Source organism: Alexandromys fortis, unplaced genomic scaffold (genome assembly GCF_014885135.2).
Source record: "Alexandromys fortis isolate MF-2015 unplaced genomic scaffold, M_Fortis_MF-2015_v1.1 scaffold_27, whole genome shotgun sequence".
In the NCBI taxonomy this organism is placed as follows: domain Eukaryota; kingdom Metazoa; phylum Chordata; class Mammalia; order Rodentia; family Cricetidae; genus Alexandromys; species Alexandromys fortis.
This window is the reverse complement of record NW_026067952.1, coordinates 6,542,686-6,565,650: the sequence shown is the minus strand read 5'-3', so window position 1 is coordinate 6,565,650 and position 22,965 is coordinate 6,542,686. Positions and strand designations below refer to the sequence as shown.

Here is a 22,965-nt window from a genome sequence, read left to right as displayed (position 1 = left end):
CTTTCACTCCCTAATTCCTCTCTCAAGTAACAGGGGTACTTACTATGTGGATCCTACAAGGATCACTAGGAACAAATGAGCGAGGTCTAGGGAGATGGCTCAGTTGGTGCTGTGATTTGAATAGGAAATGCCCTCCATAGCTCACATGTTTGAACACTTGGGTCTCCAGCTCACGGCACTGTTTGAGGTTTATACAACCTTTAGGAGGCAGAGCCTTGCTGGAGGAAGTATGTCATTAAGAGTGGGCTTTGAAGTTTTATAGCCTAGCTCTCTACTTCCTGTTCTCTGTTTCTATTTCTGGTGTATGGATGGAATGTGATGGCTCTGCTTCCTGACTGCCAGTCCAGCCTCATATTCCTGCTGTCGTGACCTACCACGATGGACTATATTTCCTCAAACTACGAGCCTTTCTCCCAAGCTACTTCTGTCAGGGAATCTACCAGAGCAATAGGAAAGTAACTAACACCGTTGTTGGAAAGAGTGCTAGTTGTAAGGGCATGAGGAAATGCATCAGAACCCTGACATCCATGGCTATATATTTGTGTGCCCATAACCTCAGTGCTGGGGTGGAGGGGAGGAAGGAAGGTCCCTAGGGCTTGCTGGCTATCATCTAGACTAGGTATAAAAGGTCTGGTGAGAGTAACTGTCTCAAGAGAATAGGTGTAGAGTGACAGAGAAGACGGCCAACAACCTCCTGTGGCTCTGACATGTGCACAAGTGTGCATAACTGCACCTACCCCTAAATGAATGGAAGAGATGGATGCAGTTCCACCTTAAGTACAAACAGCCAAGGGAAAAGGATAAAATCAAGTAACTTCTTTGTGACTAGAGTTACCCTTTGGAAGTTTCTCAGTAATATATTCACAGTACTGTTATGAGTCAGTCACACATTCATTGGGTCAAGACTCCAGGTAGATGGACAGCTGTGAGGTTCAGCTTTCTGAGAATTAGATAGCGGGATTGTTGGGAGTTTGCAGAAATATGTACAGCCTGCTTGAATCAGTTTTTTGGGTCATTTATCTGGAATTTTCTAAAACACACCGTGCTTGAACACGCCAATGAGAAGGGACTTATCAGCCTCAGCATCCCACCAATCCACTGGGATCTCCACGTAGTCAATGTCAGGCAGAGGCACATCCAGTTCCCTGTGGAAAGAAGGGTGTGGTTTCAGTGTTCTTTGCAGCCAGACACAACACAAAAGCTACTGAATCAACCCTGGTATGAAACCACATTCCTGACTGAATGTCTAAGTAACAATAAGACAATCTAGAAGGCTGTAGTTCACAAAGGTGGTTAAGCATAGGTACTAGGTTCTCAAACTCCACTTGAGACTGGAGGAGAATCTACTGTCAGCTGGCTCTGGACTGTGTGTGTAAAGCAGTTCTGGTCTGTCCCTTTAATTAAGAACCAACGCAAAAGTCTTGGATGTTTTGATCATGAAAAGGCAACATTTCTCCCAAATGACTGAATCCTTAATATTATCTACACCATCTTACCTCAGCATTCACATTGGTATAGTCTGAGGTATAAAGAGGGCCTTTCAAAAACTAAGTGGTCCGTTAGGTCAAAACCAATCATACATTGCATTTTTCTGGCCAAAAGAGTGAGCATAATGCTCAGATGCACACATCAGGATTGGTGAACGAGCCAGGACTGGCGAGCCTTCTACCATCAGCCCCTGTGGGTTTTGGTCCATGTTCTGAGAAACACATGGACCTGAGCTCCCTGCCTTCATTTTCAGGGCTTGGATGGAGGAATATCTACTTGTATAGTTCCTCCCTCCTCTTCCCACTGCTTGGGATGGTTTCTCAGTAGAATTAACAACTGTCATTAAGATTCTTATTGTGACTGATATCCCTTGACAGGCCCAACTCCCTCTCCCAACACAGTGCCATTTTGGGATGAGTATAGTTTATACATTAACCTAAACAGGACCAGTGACAGACTGCGAACAAAGTGGAGGCCTTTCTTCTCTATCTCCCTGTTTACTATCCAGTAGCTGTCTTGGGCAGGCTAGAAACATGGGTCTCTTGAAACAACAGGCTGGATCTGGCCAGTCTATGAGCAGGTAATTTACATAGATTATTTAACTCTGGATGATGTATTACCTGGCAGGAGTTCCCTCAAATGCTTTATCAGCTGCTTCTCCCAGTATTTCAGCTTTTAGGAAGTATAGCATTCGGACTCTCAGAAGCACCCTATGAAAGATGAACACATTAATACAATATTCTGGAACCTAAGATTCAGAACACATTACCTAATTAAGACAGAGAAATTAATAAGCATTCTTGAGTAGCAGGAAGGGGTATATCAGAATATACCAGAATAAGACACCAGTTATCAACGCCAGATATTACTAGTATCACCCCTTCACCATCCAAGAAAACAAACGCTTTCCCAGTTTCTTGCTAGACCATCCTGTTAGCCATAAGTCAGGGCAGAGACAATCAATAATACCTCCCTTAACCCAATCTTTTCATGTGGCCACAAGGACCACAGGGGTAGCTGGATTCCAAGAGGCCAGTTACCAAGTATACTAGTTACAAAAGAGTAAATCTGTTTGAATAGTGTTACTTTCAGGCAGTTTTACACATACACAGTTAGATACTTAAAGGGCAATTGTTTTTCACGGCAGTACGTCTTTTCCTGAGGTCACATTCACTTTGATTCTGCACTCTTAGGCTCCACGGCAATTTACCAATTGTGTTTAAGACGAATCAATTAAGTATATGTTTGTCAACTGCCACTATCCTGTACCATGCTATATGTTGTAAAGAATATAGCAAAGTAAACAATTCAATCATGCTCTAGAGGCACCTAGAAGTCCACTGTGAAATGAGACCAACCACAAAGAGTCAGAACAGAGAAACTGACAGCTGAGGCCCAGGCTAAATATGCACAAACACAGGATGGAAATATGGGGAGGTGCAATGGAGAACACCACTGCTAAAGAAACGCTTCATACTTAAGCTAAGCAGCAAAGAGGTCTGGAGGGAACACTTGCAGTTCATTCGTAATACCAGTCAAGAGTAAAGGTTAGCCACTGAGGGAAAAGCCTACGTACGTACAATGGCAGTACTCATAGAGGAACTGACTTCCAGATAACTTGTGTGATGAGGGACCACAAATTTTATGGACAATACCGACCATTTTCAGGAAGAAAAAGTAGGTTATTTATTTATATATGCTGGTATTATAGTTTTCTGAAGAAACAGGCTAATAGACTGTCTCTGGAAAGCAAATGGGGGATCTAGAGATGGGAGGAAAACCTATTTTTGACAGAGGATTTTTATGTGCATGAGTGTGATCGATTCAAAAGAATGCAACTTAGAGGCTTCGAAATAAAACATAATTCTATTAGATCTGAGTAGAAAATGGCACTGTGGCCCAGCTCAGAAGCAGAGAGAGGATGTCCTGACTGGTTCTCAAAAGTTGGCTTAGAAGTCTCTGGGTACTGAATATATTGTAGGAGAGAAGACTGCTGAAGGAGTAGGGAAGGGGCATAAAGAATGCAGACAGTTTATACCCCCAATCCCCTCTCCTTTCTCCAGACCTTGGGGTGTGAAGTCAGAAATCTGGGCTGTTTGAGCGAGGCTAACTCACTTGTTGCAGTGCTGTTTGAGGTGTTTCTTGTATCCATCATCATGTAAGACCACCTCAGGGTTGCAGGTGGCTAGCCATTCTGCATTCTTCAGTTCTGGGAGCAAGAGCTGGTTTTTTGTCTTTTTTCCTTTCCTCCCTCTGGGGACAGGGGCAGACAACCCTGAAATGGAGAGATAATGACACAGGATGAGCCAAAAGGGCTTTAATATGGGCATTAAATCTGGGCCAGGTATAGAAAAAGCATGGTGGGCCCCTGGTGACAGACTCCTCAAGTCCCCAGAAAGCAAGGTGGTCAGCAAGATTTAATAAATGACTTGTGAGACTCAGGGAGGAACAACACAGCCTGTCCCTTTTGGGCTCCTGGGGTCTACTAAGAAGGAGGAGACTTGAAGGGAAGCTTTGGTTAAGGAAAAAGAAGCACAACATAAGACAAGTCATGCCAGAAGTGACACGGACAGAATGATGAAATGAAAAAGACAGCCACAGAACACGAGGTCTGAGTCCTCAGTTCAGGGGACTCCAATGGACTCAGGTAAGCGAGCAAGACCACATGTAGGAAATGGCAAGAGCACTCACCTGCCCTTATAACAGAACACAGGCAACAGTGACCCCAGAGGAGAACTCACAGCGGACCTATTTTACCACTTACCTGAGTGGTTCTGGAGGGTCTGAGCTTGTCCGTCTTTGGAAGGTGTGATTAGCTCCCAAATAAAACTCTTGATCTTTTCATCTCCTTTATAATGCTTGACACAGTACACCAACAGGGCCCGGCAAATCATTTCCATGTCTTTCTCATTCAGGTGCCACTTAAATCGCCCATGAGTCAGGATGTCCTTCCACCGGCCCCAGCTGATGTAAGAATACAGAAAGTGTTTGAGGAAGAGCCAGACACACCCTCCACAGAGCAGAAATTAGAAAGACAAGAGGTTTCTCATCTTCTTATAGTGTATTAGTTACCCTAAAAGCTTAGTCCTGAAAGGTCTGTGACTTTGACTGCATGCCCTACTTGTCTCTAAGGTGTCCTACATGCTGGATCATATGGCTGCTGGATTGTTAAGTAGTGATGGTCCAAATTACTGGGGGCAGAGAATAAGTTTGGAATTGAAAAAGTGCAGCTGTAGTAACCACTGCATAACCATGCCTTAAGCACATTTTTTTTTTAAGCGCAACATTTTTGTACTGATTCCTTATAATATATTCTTGGGTGGAAGAGGAAATCAGTACCAGGCAGCAAACTGGTACATTTTCAGTGACATGTATTTGAGAAGATCCAGTATGTCTATATTACAGCAACATAGCACAGTGATGAGGGGAATTTTGATACAAAGCACAGCTTTCTCTTACTGCTGCAGATCTCATCAGCTAGTACCCAGAGGGAGCTACAAGTTCACTGCACAAATCTTAAAGACTTAAAAAAAAAAAGTGGGAAAATAATGGTAACCCCTTCCCACTAAGCAGAGCCAGTTCCTACCCAAAGATGAGCAGGTTCTTCTCTACCCGGAAGCACTCAGCACGGAGGTAGCGCCTGGCTTTGTCATTGAGGCGCCTGGATCGTGTGGGCCTTTCATCTGAGTCACTGTCTAGCTCTGAGAACTCCATAAGCTCATCCTCTTCAAATGAGTTGTAGTGCTTGGTCTGCTTCCTCACACGTGGCCGGTCAATCACTAAGCTTTCCTGGAAATGGAGAAGACTGTGTTGAGGAGGCCCCTCTTTTCTTTACTCCTTGCCACTGTGCACAGCACCCCAATGCCATTCCTCAGGGCATATTTGAGGAAGGACCACCTACATCAGGCCCTGGCAGGGAAAGCTCTTTGCAGCACACCTGCTGTCTCTATGATAACAGACAGGACAAGCACAGGGGATTCTCAGGAACTTCAGTTCCTTGGTTTCTTGTTTCCCAGTGCTGTCCACAACCATCTGTTGTTTATGCCATCATTCTAGCAAGCAAAGCCCCTAAGTGCCCAAAGTGGCAGTCTGCTAGTTCCAAGAAAGACTGGCAAGGGGAGCCCCAGCTGTTCTGCCCAGCATGGAAAGGGCAGTCTCAGTTCTGGAGACAGGACCGGTAAGAGGATTCCATTTGCTCAGCAACTTCCTAAAGACAGCGCATCCTGCTGCTTTCATATCCACCTCCTTTAGTTGTATTTACTAACCTTTTGCTAAAAGACAGAATTCCTAGTTTAGGAATCTCATTTCAGTGGCTCCCCTGAATTGCTTCTTCTCTAGTCTATTTTCTGTTCCTTATTCCTTCTTCCCAAAGCCAGATCAAACTCCTCAACACTTCTCCATGCAGCCCAGACAGTAAACCTCTAGCACCACCTGCCTCAGTGACCTTGCTCCTACTCTGGACTCCTCCCATTCTTTTTGCTGCCTACAGGGTAGGAGCTTGTCCTCCCCCATCAATGTCCTGCCCACACAGTTGCTTCTTGATTAAGAGACTCTTTATGGCACTTCAAGAGCTCAGAATCTTCTTAAAGGAGGAGAAACAACATTTCTAGTTGAAGAAAAGAAGCCAGGATAAACAAACCCCAATGGTTAACTACAACAGAACAGTAATGTGGGTTCTCACTGACTTGGCTAGATTATAAGAAGGTTGATTTCATTGGTTAAATAAAGAAACTGCCTTGGCCATTTAATAGGACAGAAAATTAGGTAGGCGGAGTAAACAGAACAGGATGCTGGGAAGAAGGCAATGAGGGCAGTTGCCATAGCTCTCCTCTCCGAGATGGAAGTAGGCTAGAATCTTTCCCGGTAAGCCACGAACTCGTGGTGCTACACACATTAATAGAAATGGGTTAAGCAAGATGTGAGAGTTAGCCACTAAGAGGCTAGAGCTTATGGGCCAGGCAGTGTTTTAAAGAATACAATTTGTGTGTTATTATTTCCGGGGCTAAGCTAGCTGTGTGGGATCTGGGCAGGAACGTAGCCTGCAGCTCCTACTACATGTCTCAGAGATTTGTGGGCCACAGAGGGCAACCTACACTTGAAGAAGACAGAAAGAAAGGCTATGTACTCATCAGCCAGCATTTTATGGGTATCTCACGGCTGGTCAGGCACCAGTGCCAGTCACCTGACTCTGCCCTGGGCTTCAACATTTCCTTTCCCACTGTCTGGGTAAGGTCAAGGGTGTTGCACAAAGGCACTCTCTAGTTCTATTCTGATGCCCATGCCTCTCTCATTTACAGAATGGAAAAACCTGAGACACTGAAAAAAAAAAAAAAAAAGGAGGTAAAACAAGTAGGTATTTTCTTTCCTTCTTCCTTTTGATTGTTGAGAGGTGAGGTTGCTTTTAGAGACATATTGATCAACCTTCCAGACCTGGGACTGACCGACTTACAAGCTGCATCTCGAACTGGGGGCTCAGCAGATGGTGTACTCCACTAGTCAGTTAACGCTGACTCAGGGCTGTCTGTGTGTCACCATTTTCTAAGTGTGTTACAACAGCATTTCACGTAAGAATCAAGACTCAGGAGTAAAGAATGACCTGTGCCATGTAGGCACGGGCCCATGCAATCCACCCAGGTGAAACAGATAAGCTCTACCTTTTCATTATTTGCTTCAGTGTCTAATTCGGCTATTTTAGCCCATTTCTGCCAAAAATTAGGATCATCCAAGGAAATATCTGTTCTGTTTCCTGAAGCCACAAAACTAGCCTGTGAAGGAGACAAAAATTAACAAACTGGGTTTAAACAGAATACAAATAAAATCTCAAATGCACCAGAAATACAAAAGCCACCCAATGTCAGAACTAAAAACCCCAACAGCAATTCCATAATCTCAAAATGATTCATTTTTCTCCTCCTTTTAAAAACCTAGTAAGGAAATAAAAATTTCAATCTACAGGCTCATTTTCCTGAAACTTAAAAACTTCAAAGTAAAAAGACAACCTCTTTAGACAATAGCAATATATTACCTGGTGTCTAGTTGTCTATAAGAGTAATATTTATTTGCTCATATTTTGATAAAAAAATATAACCAAGTACACACTTAAAACATATACATTATATATATGCAAACATATATTTAAATACAGGATCTTACTATGTAGTCCAGGCTAGCTTACAACATGTGATCCTTAGCCTTCCAAATACTGGGATGACAGTCATGCACCATAATGCCTGACTAACAAGTCATCTTCTTTCTTTCTCCCCCTTCCTCTTCCCCTTCTTCCTTCTGTGATAGAACCTCGTGCACCCTCAGGTTGACTTTGAACTCATTATATAGCTAAGAATGACTTCGAACTTCTTATCCTCTGCTTCTTATCTCCCCTACCCCAAGTGGTGGATTGCAGACCTACCATGCTCAGTTTTATGTGATGCCAGAAACCGAACCCAGGGCTTCATGCATGTCAGGAAAGTACTCTACCAACTGGGTTAAATTTCCAGCCAAGAGGTTTGAAAAGATCAGATTTTTCTTAACTTTCAGTTTTATAGTAAGTATCTGCTTTAAAAATGGCACTGGTGTGTGTGTGTGTGTGGTGGTGGGGTTAAGGCACAGTAGTGCATACCTTTCAAGACCAGCTTAGTCTACATAACAAGTTCTAGACCAGCAAGGGCTATACAGAAACTACGTCTCAAAAATCCCAAACACAAAACAGAAACAAAAACCCAAAGAGGTCCTGAAGCTGGGTAGAGGCTCAGTGGGTAAAGTGATTGCTCTCCAAGTTTGGAGACTGGAGTCCACACCAGCATGTAAAAGCTGGGCAGGTGTGGCAGCCATCTCTTATCCCAGCATTTGAGAGGAAAAGACAGGTCATTCTCAGGGCAAGATAACAGAATCTGGACTCATCGAGTTCCAAGTTTAGGGAGAGACACGACCTCAATATAAATAAAGTGGAGAATGATCAAGGTAGACATCCAACATCAAGTTCTGGAGTGCACTGGCTGACACATGGACACACTTTGAACATGCACGCACATCACATACACGTCAAAAGAATGGTACTGGGTTAGTAAGAGGTGTTGAATGAGATGTAGATTACCTATACTTCCCATACTGTGCACAAAACGTTCTCCTGAACAAGGCTTGACAGGTGATAAAGATCTTATGGGAATTAACAGAACCTGCAGTTGGAGCAACTTAAGAATAATCTGCAGAGTTCTAAAACCCAGTGATCTGAACAACAGAAGAAGGTGGACCTGGGGTGTGAAGCTGAGTATCTTTTAAAAATTCCTATTTCTGTGAAGTGAAAAACACCTGCTTGAATTTGAGGACTGGAAGAAACAGCTGAGGTCCACTCTCCAACAGTGTTCAAAGAAAACTTTACAAAAACATCAGGATGTCCACTCAAGGGTTGTGGAGCAGATCTTGTAAAGAGTAGACCCAATGAAGTATAGACTAGTATCTACCTGCCTGTGGCCACTAGCTCCTCTTTCTAACAGTCTGTGTCTTCCTCTAAGTGTCTACATCATCAAGAGATTGCATTTGGAGGAACAGAAGCCTCACTGATGAGTTGAAAGAATAAACAGTGATCCCTTCCCCTTCATCCAGATGAGGTCATGTACCTTGGCGAAAGTGGACCCTTTCCCCTCCGACTGGATAGTGATGGTATGGGTTCTTCTTTGCAGAATCTGGTCTATGTCTTCTTCACAGAACTTGGAGCCTTCATCTTCCTCATCCATTAAAGCCCCATAAGCACCTTTCCGGAGTAAGTCCTCCACTTCCATTTTTGAGAGCTGCTGTACCTGAACAAGTCACCAAAGTGGAAAATGCACAGGAGAAAAACAGCCTCAAATGTGGCTCTCATGATTCAGGATATGGCTTCTCTACTAATTGCAAATATCAGAAAGACGAGCTAGAAATGATAGCTCAGCTGAAGGTGCACTGACTACTTTGCAGGGGTGTCATGCAGGCAACTATCTATAGGGAGCTCTGTAGCAAAGCCTAATACACGAGCCAAAGGCCTAGCATTCTTCAGGACACTGGTTATCATCAAATGTCATAAGTCATTAAAGTTATGCACAATCTAAGAGGATATACTTGACATCTTATTTTAATATTTTAGTTTGAACTTAAAGTTTTAAAGCTTCCAGATGTAACACAATGAGCTGAGAAAAAATGACTTATTCATTGTTAAATAAATACATTTGTATTGGAAATGATGTCATCCCTTAACAAAAAAAAAAAAAAGGATCCTTTGCCAAGTGTGATCTTTCAACCACTTGTTGAAAACAGGAAATGGAGTTCAAAACACCCTTTCCTGGTTCTAATTAACAATCTGGTTCTCTTTATTTCAATCACAAGAGGGAATTCCACAGCTCTCAGGAAGAGCAATGGGAGTATGATGGTTAGTAACACATGCATAGCTAAGGACACAGAACATCTGCACTAAGGTTTTTAACTCCACTTCTGGTTCTCTAAGCCCAGCAATGAAGGAGATACACTGTTTTATACTTATGAAAATTTAAGACTCTTAGTAGTAATTCTTAACCCTCTCCAATTCAAACCCCAAATCGTGTTGCCACTTCTTTTTTTCATTTTGAGATCGGGTCTTACTGTACCCAGGTTGGTCTTGAAAACTCCACATGTAGCAGAGGCTGGCCTCGATCTACTGATCTTCCTGCCTCCACTTCCTAAGTGCTGGGATTATAAGCATGTGTTACTATGTCCAGCTAGAAAAAGACTCTAATTACTGTATTTCAAACTTATTTGTTCATTTATTATTTACTGACCACCACACACTGAATACCTTTAAGATACTGTGCACTGTTTGGGGTCATGGGGACACAGTTAACACTGACTTTATTACATCATCAAGAAGCTCAAAGCAGTTTGGAGAGACAGCTCTTTCGTCAAGAGCACTTGCTGCTGTTGCAAAGGCTTGGCTCCCAACACCCAAATGACAGCTTACAACTATTTGTAACTTCAATTGTAGGAGATGGGACACTCTTTCCTGATAGAGGAGGGTCATCTGTCTATGTGTTACTTTCATTGGTTAATGAAGAAACTGCCTTGGCCCTTTGATAGGACAGAAAATTAGGTAGGCGGAGTAAACAGAACAGAATGTTGGGAGGAAGAAGCCAGAATTCTCCAACCTGAGAAGGACGTAGGCTAGAAACTTTCCTGGTAAGCCACCACCTCGTGGTGCTACACAGATTATTAGAAATGGGTTAAGCAAGATATGAGTTAGCCAAGAAGAGGCTAGATATAATGGGCCAGGCAGTGTTTAAAAGAATATAGTTTCTGTGTTACTATTTCCGGGCTAAGCTAGCCATGTGGGAGCCAGGCCACAGCCCGCCGCTCTAAATCACTACACTTTCCTGGACTCTGTAGCCACCAAGGTCCACACATGGTACACATGTAGGCAAGCACTCATACACATAAAATAAGAATAAATAAATCTTAAAAAAAAAAGGCAGCACAAAGTCTGGGGTATGAGATAAGTTAGGGCAACAAATACGTCATAAAAATGTTAGGCCTTTTGGCTCATATATATATATGAATGTTAAACCTACTGGTTGATGGGTGTGGTTAAAATGTGTAGCAATGCTACTGCATGTTGAGCATCCCTACCACTACCACACAGCAGCTCCCAGACTGCCTTTATCCATTCAGAAAATGCAGGAACTGCCTCCAGATTATTTCCTGCTATAGGAGATTACTACCTACCTATGCTGTGGAGGACTGACTCAAATGGTGAAAAAGGAACCCAAAAACAGCTTTCAGAAATAAATAAATAAATCCTAGAAAGTGCTCTTTTTTGCTGTTCTGAGACAGTCTTGCTGCTCATCCCTGCCTGGTCTGGAATTCAGAGTGCCATCTGCCTGGTTCTGGGGTCAAAGGCTCCTCAATGCTTCAACATGGGTAGAATGTACTCACCCCATTGGTGCTGCCCTTTCTGTTGATGTCCTGAAGAATAGCCTTGTCCAGGCCTAGTTTCAGACTGGCCTTGTCAAACATTTCCCGCTCATAGGAGTTTCGAGTGATTAGGCGATACACCTTCACAGCTTTGCTCTGGCCTATCCGATGACACCGGGCCTGAGCCTGGGAAGAAGGTTCATACACATTTTATAACCATGGATACTCACATTCATACACAAACACAGTGACCGTGGCTCCTGTGGGATGAGTGGTATCATCTGCCATGTCTGGAGTCAGCCATTTCCTTCCCGACTGCTTCACTGACTATGTATGGTGATACAAAGCAGTGGGGAGGACGCAGCTGTCTCCCCTCCTGCTATGGTGGTTTGCAGGCATCTAGTGAGGTGATGCTCACCCTCGGGATGCTGTTCCACCCCTGGGAAATGCCTCAGAGGCAGCAGCACTGCTTTTCTTCTGTTTGTAAAGTTCACTACAAAAAATCCCAAACCCAGACAAAGCCAGAGAAAAGCATAGCATAGTAGACCCTTGTGGACAATCTGGTTTCCTTTCTACCACACTCCTACTCTCCATAATGGTAAGGCAAGAAATCTTAAAGCAGTGTTCCTCATCCTTACATTTTTATTATGAACTTCTAAAGGTAAAACACATCCCCTCACCACTGCTATAATTAAAAACAACTCTGTCCCCCACTGCAATGGAGATTAAACAAAGGTCTAACACATGGCAGGCAGTGTTCTACCTCTAAGCTATAGGCCTCCAAAACAAAATAACTCCCACTATCAACCAGCCTTCTGGCCTTCCCACTCAGCTGTTAGTGTAATGTGCTGGTCCCGTTTCCCCATCTTGCTTACTATATTTGTGCTATATCTGAGTGGGTATTTTTGCCCCTTATATTTCCTCTAAACTGGAGTTATACCTTGTGACCTTTTGGCCAGGCATCTCACAGATGGGATTTCAAATTCCGTTAAGATGCACATGCTAATCTGCTGGCCTCATATGAACTTGAAAACTACTGTGCACATCCATTTCTTTATTGGAGGTTATAATTGCTTTCATTAATATTTTGGTTGCCCTAATATATAATTATTAAAGAAAAGTTAAACATTTGATTCTTTCTCTTTATTTAATCAATTTCCAAAACAACATCTTCTAAAGTAACCAATAAGGTTTTTATTATTGGTTCTCTAAGGAACAGAATGACGCCATATGTTTCAATACAGTTGTTAGGTCTGACTGCACTGTAGTCATATGGCCTCTGCAGATTGATGCCTGAGCTTTTTCAACACTGTCCAGCCTAGTATGGAGATAAAACTCTACAGAATGACTCTGTAGTGTTAGCATGGAGGTATCAGTATGAATCAATGGTCGGGGGGGGGGGGGTGCGTGTTTGTACACACATGTTCAAGGAACACAAAGAGCTGTGTATTTACGCCTATATATTGTAACAAAGACCAATAGTCTTTAACAGTTCCCTTGCTTTTAACATGTTCCGCAGTTCTTCTTGGTATTTCTTGTATAATACTAAATTCACCTATTGTTTAAAAAGAAACCCTGTTTTTTTTTTTTTTTTTCAACAAGAAATGTCTGCTCCCACAATCAGGTAGGGAGGGATGTCACTGACAGTGACCAGGAGGAATAATCACGCCACACATCTGAAGGCTGCAGGTACTCCTGCAGACCCGAGTGCTCTCTTGCTTTGATAGAGGTGAACCAAGCAGTGATGATGTGCCCTGGCTCTCAACTGAGTGAAGACAGTGGCAGAAAAGGACAGCTTCAGAGTCCTGCTTCTGTCTCATGGTCTTACTGTGACCCCCAGCATCTGGAATAGAACAGTAAGCAGTAGGACTCATGGTTCAAATGCCAGGAGGTTAAAGGAGGCTATCTGCAGGACAGGAAAAAGGAAGGAGTCTAAGTAAAATAGAGATTCTTAAGTCTGCCTATCTGGTTAGAATTTGACCCTTTTACTAACTTATGGCTGAAAATGACACCTGAGTCGTTTAGCAGTGCTCAAATGGCATGACAGCAGAAGACCACCAAACACAGAGACCAGTTTCATGTTGTGCATTCCCCCAATAAATAAATAAATAAATGCTAGCATATACACATTTTTATTTTTTTATTCAATAATTTATCAAGATAGATTCCGTAGCAGTCTACAGAGATATTTCCCCATTATTTGTTCAAAGTTAAGCATGAGAAAAAAAAATAGAATTTATGCCCTGGCAATGCTGAAGCATGCATGGGTAGGTCGTATAGGCAGTTATGTTGAACTTGTCTATATTGAGTTTCATGGTCTAGAATGATGAGGACAACTGACCAGGTCTCTTCCTCAAGAGGGCACCAGATCTCATTACAGATGGTTGTGAGCCACCATGTGGTTGCTAGAAAGTGAACTCAGGACCTTTGGAAGAGCAGGCAGTACTCTTAACAGCTGAGCCATCTCTCCAGGCCCCAAAGTTAAGTCTACTACAGTTTATTCAGGTTTCTAATGATAGATAACTCACTTGGTTGATTTTGGCTGTTCCATGTGTCAGTATATTTAGGGACAGCAAATCTTTGTTCTATCAGACTGGGAGATTTGGTGGATTAACTCTGGCAAATAAAGACAGTGATCAATGGGCTGACAAGATGGCTCTGTGGGTAAAGGCATCTGTCACCATGTCTGATGACCTCCAGGATCCCATAGGATCTGGCCTTCACTGTGGTGCACACTCCTGCTGTGGTGTACATCCTTCACCCCAACAAATAAAAATAATGAAAGTTAATTAAAAATAAAGTGATTAAGGTAAATAATATGGCTTTTGGGACACAGTGGTTCTCAACCCTCCTAATCTGTGATCCTTTAATACAGTTCCGCATGTTGTGGTGACCCCAACCATAAAATTATCTTCATTGCTACTTCATAGCTGTAATTTTGCTACTGTTATGAATCGTAATATAATATTTGCATTTTCTGACATTTGAGAACTGCTGACCTAGACGGTAAGTAACTCTGTCTTGTAGTGGTCACTAAGCACTGACACTATTTTTTTCCTGGCTTTTCTGGCTTGAAAGTAACCACAAAAGGCAGCTGAATAAGCATTCCAGACGAAGGTCTGGAAGAGGAGTGTGACAGACACACTCGTGCTTTTCTAGCATACACATCCCCTTTCTTACTCATGCCTAGAACCCAATTTTATATACAGGGCAGAAATGGGCTCAACTGAAGAAACATACATATTCCCAGCAACGGCAGGGTTGTCCGATCCAACTAGGAGATTGAACAGTCTACAGAGTCATCTACGAGTTCTGTGAGCCTATACAAATACATCACACTGGACTGCCTTCTTTTTCCTGCCTCAGGTTAAGACCAAGATTTTAATCACACACATGGAGGTTTGTAGGACAAAAAGCAAGCAGGATCATGGGTCTCTGACCACAATAAAGATTGTCTCAGACTCCTCACCTCTGGGCTGCTAGTTAACCAAGATAAACAAGCAGCAAAATGGTATCAGCAGACAAATCTCAAAGTATTATTTTCCTAATCAGAACTTTCACATACAAAAGAAAGAAAGGGAGAACATTCAGAAGAGGACAGCAATTGCAGTGGGGCCCAAATGAGATGCATCACAAGGGTACAGAATGGGACCTCGGGAGTGGGACACAGTTATATCTTTCACACCTGCCACTAGCAGGTTTACATGGCATCTTCCACTCTATGGATGGCTGTCAATCGAGTTGGGTGGGCAAGTTTAGCCAAGACATGAGGATGTGCACGTATAGGAGTCACTGAGCCAAGTTCTGTCAGTATCCTCAGACTTTTGAAAGTCAATGTTCTGATCCTTTTTGTTCACTTATGTCTATTTCTGAACTGACCCCAACCAGGGAATGGGAGCAGGATATGATTTACTGGACAAATCAGACTTCAAAACAGATAAAGGAAATAACAGTTGATATTCAATAACAATGTCTTATGAAGATCTAAATTAAAAAATATCCCTAGCCAGGCACAGCAGCATAGGACTTGAAAGGAGGAGCAAGATCTGGGCTCCATGCCAACCTAGGTTATGTAGTAAGGCTTTTGTCTCACAAACCAAAACCAAATCACCTCTCCCTCTCCAGAAAACAATCAGAGGGCAGAATGGATGCACAGTAACAATGAAAAGCCTAAAGGATACAGGATTAATTTTTGATGCTCAGCTGATTTTCCAGAGACTGGAGGTCTATTCTGTAGCCACAAAAGCTGATATGTCCAGAGACCTGCCTTAAAGATGTGCTTAGCACTACAGAAAATGATGAGAAATGGGTCCTAGCAGGGGAAGATTAGGTCAGGGTGGAGATGTCTTTGAAGGGGATATTGTGACCAGCTACTGACTCTCTGCTTCCTAGCTACCATGAGCTGAAAAGGCTGCTCCCCCAGGAGCCTGGCACCATGGTGTGCTGTCCTGCTGCAGGTCTGAAGGCAACAGGGTTAAATGATCATGGGCTGTAACCTCTGAAACTTGAGTCAAAAGACACTCTTTGAGATGATCATCTTGTATCTGTTTCATTAGCAAATTTGCCTAGTTCAGACTCAGGTGCACGTTGGCAGAGTCCAGTCTTCCTATAATCATGCTTGCTTTAATTTCAAGGTCCTACAGGGTTCCATTTGGAATCAGTTAAGAAATTATCCCTGCAATGACACCTTCTTGGTGTGTCCTGACTAGAAACAACTTTGGACTGGTCCAGATATTGCCATATCGATTGAGAACACAGTGAACTCTGGAGCTCTGCTAAAATTTCACTATGACAGAGGTTAAAACCTGCTTCAAAATGGGCTCTATTTCCCATGGTTTGATATTTATATCAGGTAGTATAGGTGGTATTCCCTCAACCCATTCCTAGATAAATGCTTATGACTAAATCTATTTCCCAAGGGCAATAACCTCAAAGAATTGTTGATGATTCATTTATTAAAGATATTAATGTGTTTACATAAGCAAAACATACAGAATAAGAATATCACTTGGGGAAGTCTAGTAGTTTTTCAGTAGTGCTAGAATCTCTTATTTTACCCACCTTCATGGGTGATTTAGTTGCAGTCTTGGCAAGCACAAGGAGGTCTGAAGGTCAAGGCTCCAGATTTCCCCTACTCTGTAAATACTCCGTGTATAAGGGCAAACATTATGAAGAATGAAAGTATATTTGTGCATATGGAGAGTGCACTGTTCTGTAGGTAGAATCCAGTCCATCAAGCATGCAGAACTTTGTTTCATCTCTAGACTCAGAGACTTAGAACTTGAACCGTCCCTCTAGATATCATTATCACCTTTACAAATTCATCAATCACTCCCAATAATCATTTATCCAATTCCTTGCCTTTAAAGTACCCAATATTTTTCTTTTTTTTCTTTTTCTTTTCACTTTTCAAGACAGGGTTTCTCTGTGTAACAGTACTAGCTGTCCTGGAACCAGCTTTTGTAGACCATGCTGGCCTTGAACTCACAGAGATCTACCTGCCTCTGCCTCTAGAGTGCTGGGGATTAAAGGTGTACACCATCACTGCCGGGTTTCTTTTTCTTCTTCTTTTTAAATAGCTAAAGTTTGATGACACGTTAAAAAGAGAAAAAAGAAATTCCTACCAAATTATGAACTCTTAAAAGCTAGACTGGAAGAGCAAGAGTCAAAATCAAACCCTGACCTGGGCTATCATTATTGTGCTGACTCCCTCATTCACTATGTTTTTGTGATGTTTGAGCATACAGGCTGCACCCTGACCATCTATAGTGTTGGTCTTCTTGGTCACTTCATTTAAGCTGAGTGTTAGAGGAATCTCACACACTGAAAACACATGGAAAAATGTCAAACTATCTAATTTCAGTGCGGACTTCATGATTATTTTTTATCTTTTCCCAATTTTCCAGCAGTCCATATTAAAAACAGCCATTACAAAGTATCTCCTCCTCTCTTCTCAGATCTAATTCTGGGACCGCTCAACCCACTTCCTTTGGTTGCTACACATGTAAGTCAATCATCTTAGATGATTTTACCTCTCTGCTAGGTTTGGCATTCCCACTTTTTGCTTTTCTTGGTGTTTTACCTATTCAATGGTTAATGATTACACTCCATTAGGAGAGGTAAGTTTATTCCAAAACTATTGTCTCTGGCCTTAATGCTTCCAATCTGCTTTCTAAAAATTCCTGTAGGAATGTCTAAACTGGCCACTCATTTTTGGTTTCTCATACTATTGTTCTCGTCAACATTTTGCCCTACAACCAATTTAATGTTGAGTAAGCATTGCAAAGGAGTCCAGAGCTTCATAGCTGCCAAGGGCTCATGAAGCAATTTGTCTAGGGTTTGTGAAGATTGGCCAAGTGCCTGACGCTAAATACTTTGTGGCTTTGGTGGTTTCTGTTGCCAACCTATTTACAGCCACCACTGCAAAATGAAGGTAACCAAAATATACATGGGAATGTGCTGTATTCAAACAAAATTATTAAATAAATAGATGGCAGGCATCAAGGTAATACTTTCCTAACTTTCTGTTTTAAGTCTTTATTTAAAAAGATTAGCTGCAGGGATTTGTATATGCTAGGCAAGTGTTCTCCCACTGACCCATATCCCTAACTCCAAATTAGGTTCTTGATAGATCAAATACTAGCTTTTGCCTTTTAACCTTAATGTTGAGTATATGTTACTTCTTCAAAAACTACTTACCATACTTAGCAACCTGTCTTTGATTCTAACATCCCTTCACCAGCACAAAGAACTGTCAATGGATTTTATTTATAATCACCAGCTGCCTTTGAAGCCAGGGTGATTAGTGGGAAGGGTTAACACCTACTTTTCATTTAGTTTCTTCTCCTGGCCAAAGCCCTAAAAGCTGATACCACTGCACGAAGCACAACAGACAATCTATAACTAAGCCACATCTGTGATGACATCCTGGGAGTCAGGGCAGCTAACACAAAGAGCAATCATCCTGATGGTTACCTGCAAGTCATTTTGTGGGTTCCAGTCAGAATCAAATATGATGCAGGTATCAGCAGCTGTGAGATTGATCCCTAGGCCTCCTGCTCTGGTGCACAGAAGAAAAACAAAGCGGTCTGAGTCTGGCTTACAGAACCGGTCGATGGCTGCCTGGCGCAGGTTCCCCCGTACTCGCCCATCAATCCGCTCATAGGTGTATCTGAGGGGACCCAAATGAATAAAAGCCCAGGTGTTAATCATGGTTCAAAGAACAAGCAATCAGAAAGCAAATGACCAATGGTCCCAATCCTCCCCTTCTCAATTTAGACCAAATGACAACAGCTTCAAAGAAATCCCACCCCCTACAGAAGAAGTATAGCAGATTAAAACAGCATCAAAAAATGTCTCCCTTGTGAAACAATTAAAAAAAAAAGCCAGGATGACTACAAGAGTTAAGATCACAAAGTACTGATCCCCAGTACGTTGTCTAAATAACTTATTCTCACAAATTTCCCAGTTTATACTGCAGAGAATAAGATAGAACAAGGAGAGGAGGACACCAGGGGCCAGCCGCCTAGCCATACAGCCAGCCATGGAATAAGAGTCAAAGTAAGATATACAGAAGTAAGAAAAGGTAAAAGCCCAAAGGCAAAAGGTAGATGGGCTAATTTAAGTTAAGGAAAGCTGGCAAGAAACAAAGCGATCTAAGATCAGACTTTTATAAGTAAAAATAAGCATCCATGTATTTATTTAGGAGCTGGGTGGCTGGGGTCCCTAAAAGAGCAAAGAGCCAAAAGAATAAGAAAACAACCAGGGAGTTGGAGAGATGGCTCAGCGGATAAGAGCATTGGCTGCTCTTCCAGAGGTCCTGAGTTCAATTCCCAGCAACCACATGGTGGCTCACAACCATCTATAATAAGCTCTGGTGTCCTCTTCTGGCCTGCAGGCACACATGGAAGGCATGTTGTATACATAATTACATAATAAATAAATCTTAAAAAAAAAAGAAAACAACAAGGAAGACTAAAGAACAAGAAGAGGACAATGGAGTGAGGTGGGAGGGCCCCTGCTGACAGATAAGAATGGTTTGGACAGCATGGTGGGGTAAAGGTTAAGAGAATAAAGAACAGGAAATGAAATTATTCAAGGGACATATTGCTACTGACTATTCAGAAAATAAAACAAAACACAGGTGTTTATGTAGGATACCATGAAATAACAGAGCAGTATGGCTTAACAGCAATCTTTTTTTTTTTTTTCCTGTATCTTTTTATATCCTTCCTACTGACTCCACTGACAATGGATTCTCAACAAGTGAATTTATAGGGGCAAGTTACTCTGGCACCAAACTGATAGTCAAGTAGAAGGATTAAGAACATTCTGAGAGGGGGCTGGAGAGATGGCTCAGAGGTTAAGAGCATTGCCTGCTCTTCCAAAGGTCCTGAGTTCAATTCCCAGCAACCACATGGTGGCTCACAACCATCTGTAATGAGGTCTGGTGCCCTCTTCTGGCCTGCAGGCATACACACAGACAGAATATTGTACACACAATAAATAAATAAATAAATAAATAAATAAATAAATAATAGAAAAAGGAACATTCTGAGAAAAAGTCTGAGCCTGGGGGCTCAGTGGTTCGAGTACTGGCTGCTCATGCAGAGGACCTGGGTTTGAGTCCCAGCAGCTGCATGGTGGTTCACAACCATCTATAACTCCAGTTCCGTTTTATCTGACATCATCTTCTGTCATCCTTGGGTATCAGACATGCACACAGCACACAGACATGCTTGTAGGTAAAATGTCCATACACATAAAAATAAATAAACCTGAAAAACTGTTTTTAAAGAAAGACCAAGTTATTTAAAACAGCATTCCGGAAGGACGAAATCAACAAATAGGGATGACAAAGCTAGGACATCACCTGGGGAGGCATGGCAAGGATGGGTTGTGTCCATAAAGCAGAAAGCATTTTGGCAGCTCTAATGTAACAAGTTTTTTTTTTTTAAAAACAAACAAACAAAAAAAACAAAACAAAATAAAACGGTATGTGTACAGAATGGCAGAGACGATTCTCATTCTATCACTTGTTTAGTTTTGAGGGAGTGCTCTCAAAGAACAAACAACTAAAAATGGATTTATATGAACTCTTAAATCACTCTCAACTCTCCCTTTGTTTCTGAGCCAGATCTTCTGTATGAATCTGGCATGAAATTAAATGAGGACAAAACCAAGCTGACAGCTGGAGCAGTAAAGACACTCAAGAACAAAGAAAACCTGGAAGGCTAATAAGTTCGAATGAAGAAAGCAGATACCAGAAAATTTCCCACACTAAACTTCAGTAATTAACCCTCTGTGACAACTGTATTTTGAATAAGATCCCTAGGAATTAATGGGGCTCATCAAGCTGTAATTCTGAGAAACTCGTATGTCAACAAGAAGCAGGTGGCACTCTGGATAAACCTCTAAGGGACTTAATGGGGGTGGAGATGACATGTTTTTGGCACAAGAGTTGTTGACCTCAGAAAACCTGAAGGGAAATGAACAATTTTCTTGTCTGCTAGCAATGAGCAGTTGGAAAACACACACACACACACACACACACACACACACACACACACACACACACGAAACAAAGAGTGAGTGCTCACATTTGTACCCTCCATAAGCATGTAACATTTTTGTGTAAAGTTCAGTAATAAACAATCAGAATGAGTCATGGGACACCAGCAGCTATGCTGTTCTGTTCAGTTGGTATCTATAGCACGTTTCAACAGAAGGTTTAGACCCATTAGCTTCCTCCAAGAAGAGAATGGTAGGTCTCAATAATTCTTTCATGTAAATTTCTACCGTGGTGCTCAGAGGACTTTCCTTATTATCTAATCTAATTCTGAAGAACTATTTACACAATATTAAAAGTTAGCATATCCACAGTTAAATCTGCCATTTCCTTCAGTATTCTTTCTGTGAAGTGATGTAATTTATAATGACAAACAGAATCTTCAAAGACAGGAACATGTGCTAAGACAACTGAGACCTACTCCAATTTAACTACTTGATAAGACGTGTAGTGTTAATGCTACTAACTCCAATCACCATCTTTAGATCACCTGTATATCACAGTGACAGAGAGTCGAAGACAGTGAGAGGAGACCCGTGCAGTCCCTGCACAGAATCTAAACAATCCACAATGCCGGACTTCTCACTTGCACGAGCACAGAAGCCAGGAGTAAAAAGCAGGGTGCCATAGTCAGTGTCACAAAGCCTCAGAGAGCCACTGAGTGGACAATTCTTTCTGAGTTGTTGGCTCAAGTACTTTAGAAACTTAAGGATGTCATGCCTTCAATGATGCACATCTACCATACTAGACAATAAGAATGTCCCCACATCGTGCCTAATGCTACTGCAATTCTATTTCTTCCAACAGAAGTAAAGATAAACAAAACAGTAAAGATAAGCAAAACAGTAACTCCACATTATGAAAGCTATGAATTATGAATTTATTCCAGACAGTTAAACTTGAAACTATCTGGTCCTAAGATTAACAATGGACTTAGTCAATCTTTAAAAGGCATTCCTTTTCGCTAACAGTGACGTTCTGTTGTTGTCGATGTTCAAGCCTACAGTGCTGGGTTAGAGTGCTGAGAAAGGACAGCCTCACCTCCTCTGGATGAGATAATCTTCCAGGATGTCGAGACAGCGCACCATCTGCGAGAAGATGAGCACTTTGTGGCCACCTGCGATCAGTTTGGGGAGCAGCTTGTCTATCAGCACCAGCTTCCCGGCCGCCTGGATCATGGCCTGCAGCTGGAAGTCAGAGGCCTCAGAGCTGTGGGCTTTCCGGAAATCTTCCAGAATCTTTTCCTCTGCCCCTGGAAAAGAATGAGCAAAACTATTCTTGAATAAGATGTAATTAAAAGCTGTTCTTTGTTTTGTAGATTCTGGGGAAATAAAGGAAATCCTAACTACTGGACCAGCAGTCAGATTCGGGGTCTGTACCCTTAGCAGTCACTTTGCAGGGTAAAGTAAAGTCACCTTACTTTACTGAGAACTTCCTCTAGGAAATTCAGAGTTTGGGATGTCAAGTTCTAACCCAACTTACTCAAGCAGAGAAAATCATCCAGAGTTGGCAGAAGACTTTCACAACTTTGTTACTGTAAGATCAGCAAGAAAAGGATCCAAGTCCTACCACTACTAGGGTTCCTCAAACAGTTTCACCATTTTCCTAAACCTCTAAAACCAAAGCAAAACATCCAAACCCTGGGCCTACAGAGATGGCTCAGTTGACAAGACCTGAGTTCAATCCTCAGCGCCACATGAAAATATGGGTATGGTAGCAGATGCCTGCGACCCCAGAATAGGGCAGGAGGTAGAGAAAGGAGACTACTTGGGCTTCCTAGACAGCCAGTCTAGCTGAATTGGTGAACTCGTGGTTCAATGAAAGACCCTGTCTCAAAAGTAAGGTGCAGAGTGATTGAAGAAGACAACTGAGGCTGACGGCCACACCTTCTCCAATTAGTCAGAGTGACTAATATGACCGAACTGACTCACGAACATTTAATCTCATCGCTGCACCATCATTCATTCAACTGAGTAACACATTTCTATTCTCAAATGGAA

At 42.2% G+C, this 22,965-nt stretch overlaps 1 protein-coding gene across 6 annotated transcripts in view; it reads right to left on the bottom strand.

The window, feature by feature from the left end:
- Nucleotides 1-22,965, bottom strand: part of Chd6 (chromodomain helicase DNA binding protein 6) — a 148,486-nt gene that overhangs the window by 34,009 nt on the left and 91,512 nt on the right. For all 6 annotated transcript variants that reach the window (XM_050150720.1, XM_050150724.1, XM_050150722.1 and 3 more), the window contains 10 exons: nucleotides 22,007-22,217; nucleotides 18,373-18,568; nucleotides 11,419-11,583; nucleotides 9,105-9,284; nucleotides 7,143-7,253; nucleotides 5,075-5,277; nucleotides 4,253-4,452; nucleotides 3,604-3,763; nucleotides 2,109-2,198; nucleotides 1,042-1,145 (listed from right to left, as the gene is read on the bottom strand). In XM_050150720.1, the coding sequence (XP_050006677.1) occupies nucleotides 1,042-1,145; nucleotides 2,109-2,198; nucleotides 3,604-3,763; nucleotides 4,253-4,452; nucleotides 5,075-5,277; nucleotides 7,143-7,253; nucleotides 9,105-9,284; nucleotides 11,419-11,583; nucleotides 18,373-18,568; nucleotides 22,007-22,217 (1,620 nt within the window). The remainder of the gene's footprint in view (nucleotides 1-1,041; nucleotides 1,146-2,108; nucleotides 2,199-3,603; nucleotides 3,764-4,252; nucleotides 4,453-5,074; nucleotides 5,278-7,142; nucleotides 7,254-9,104; nucleotides 9,285-11,418; nucleotides 11,584-18,372; nucleotides 18,569-22,006; nucleotides 22,218-22,965) is intronic.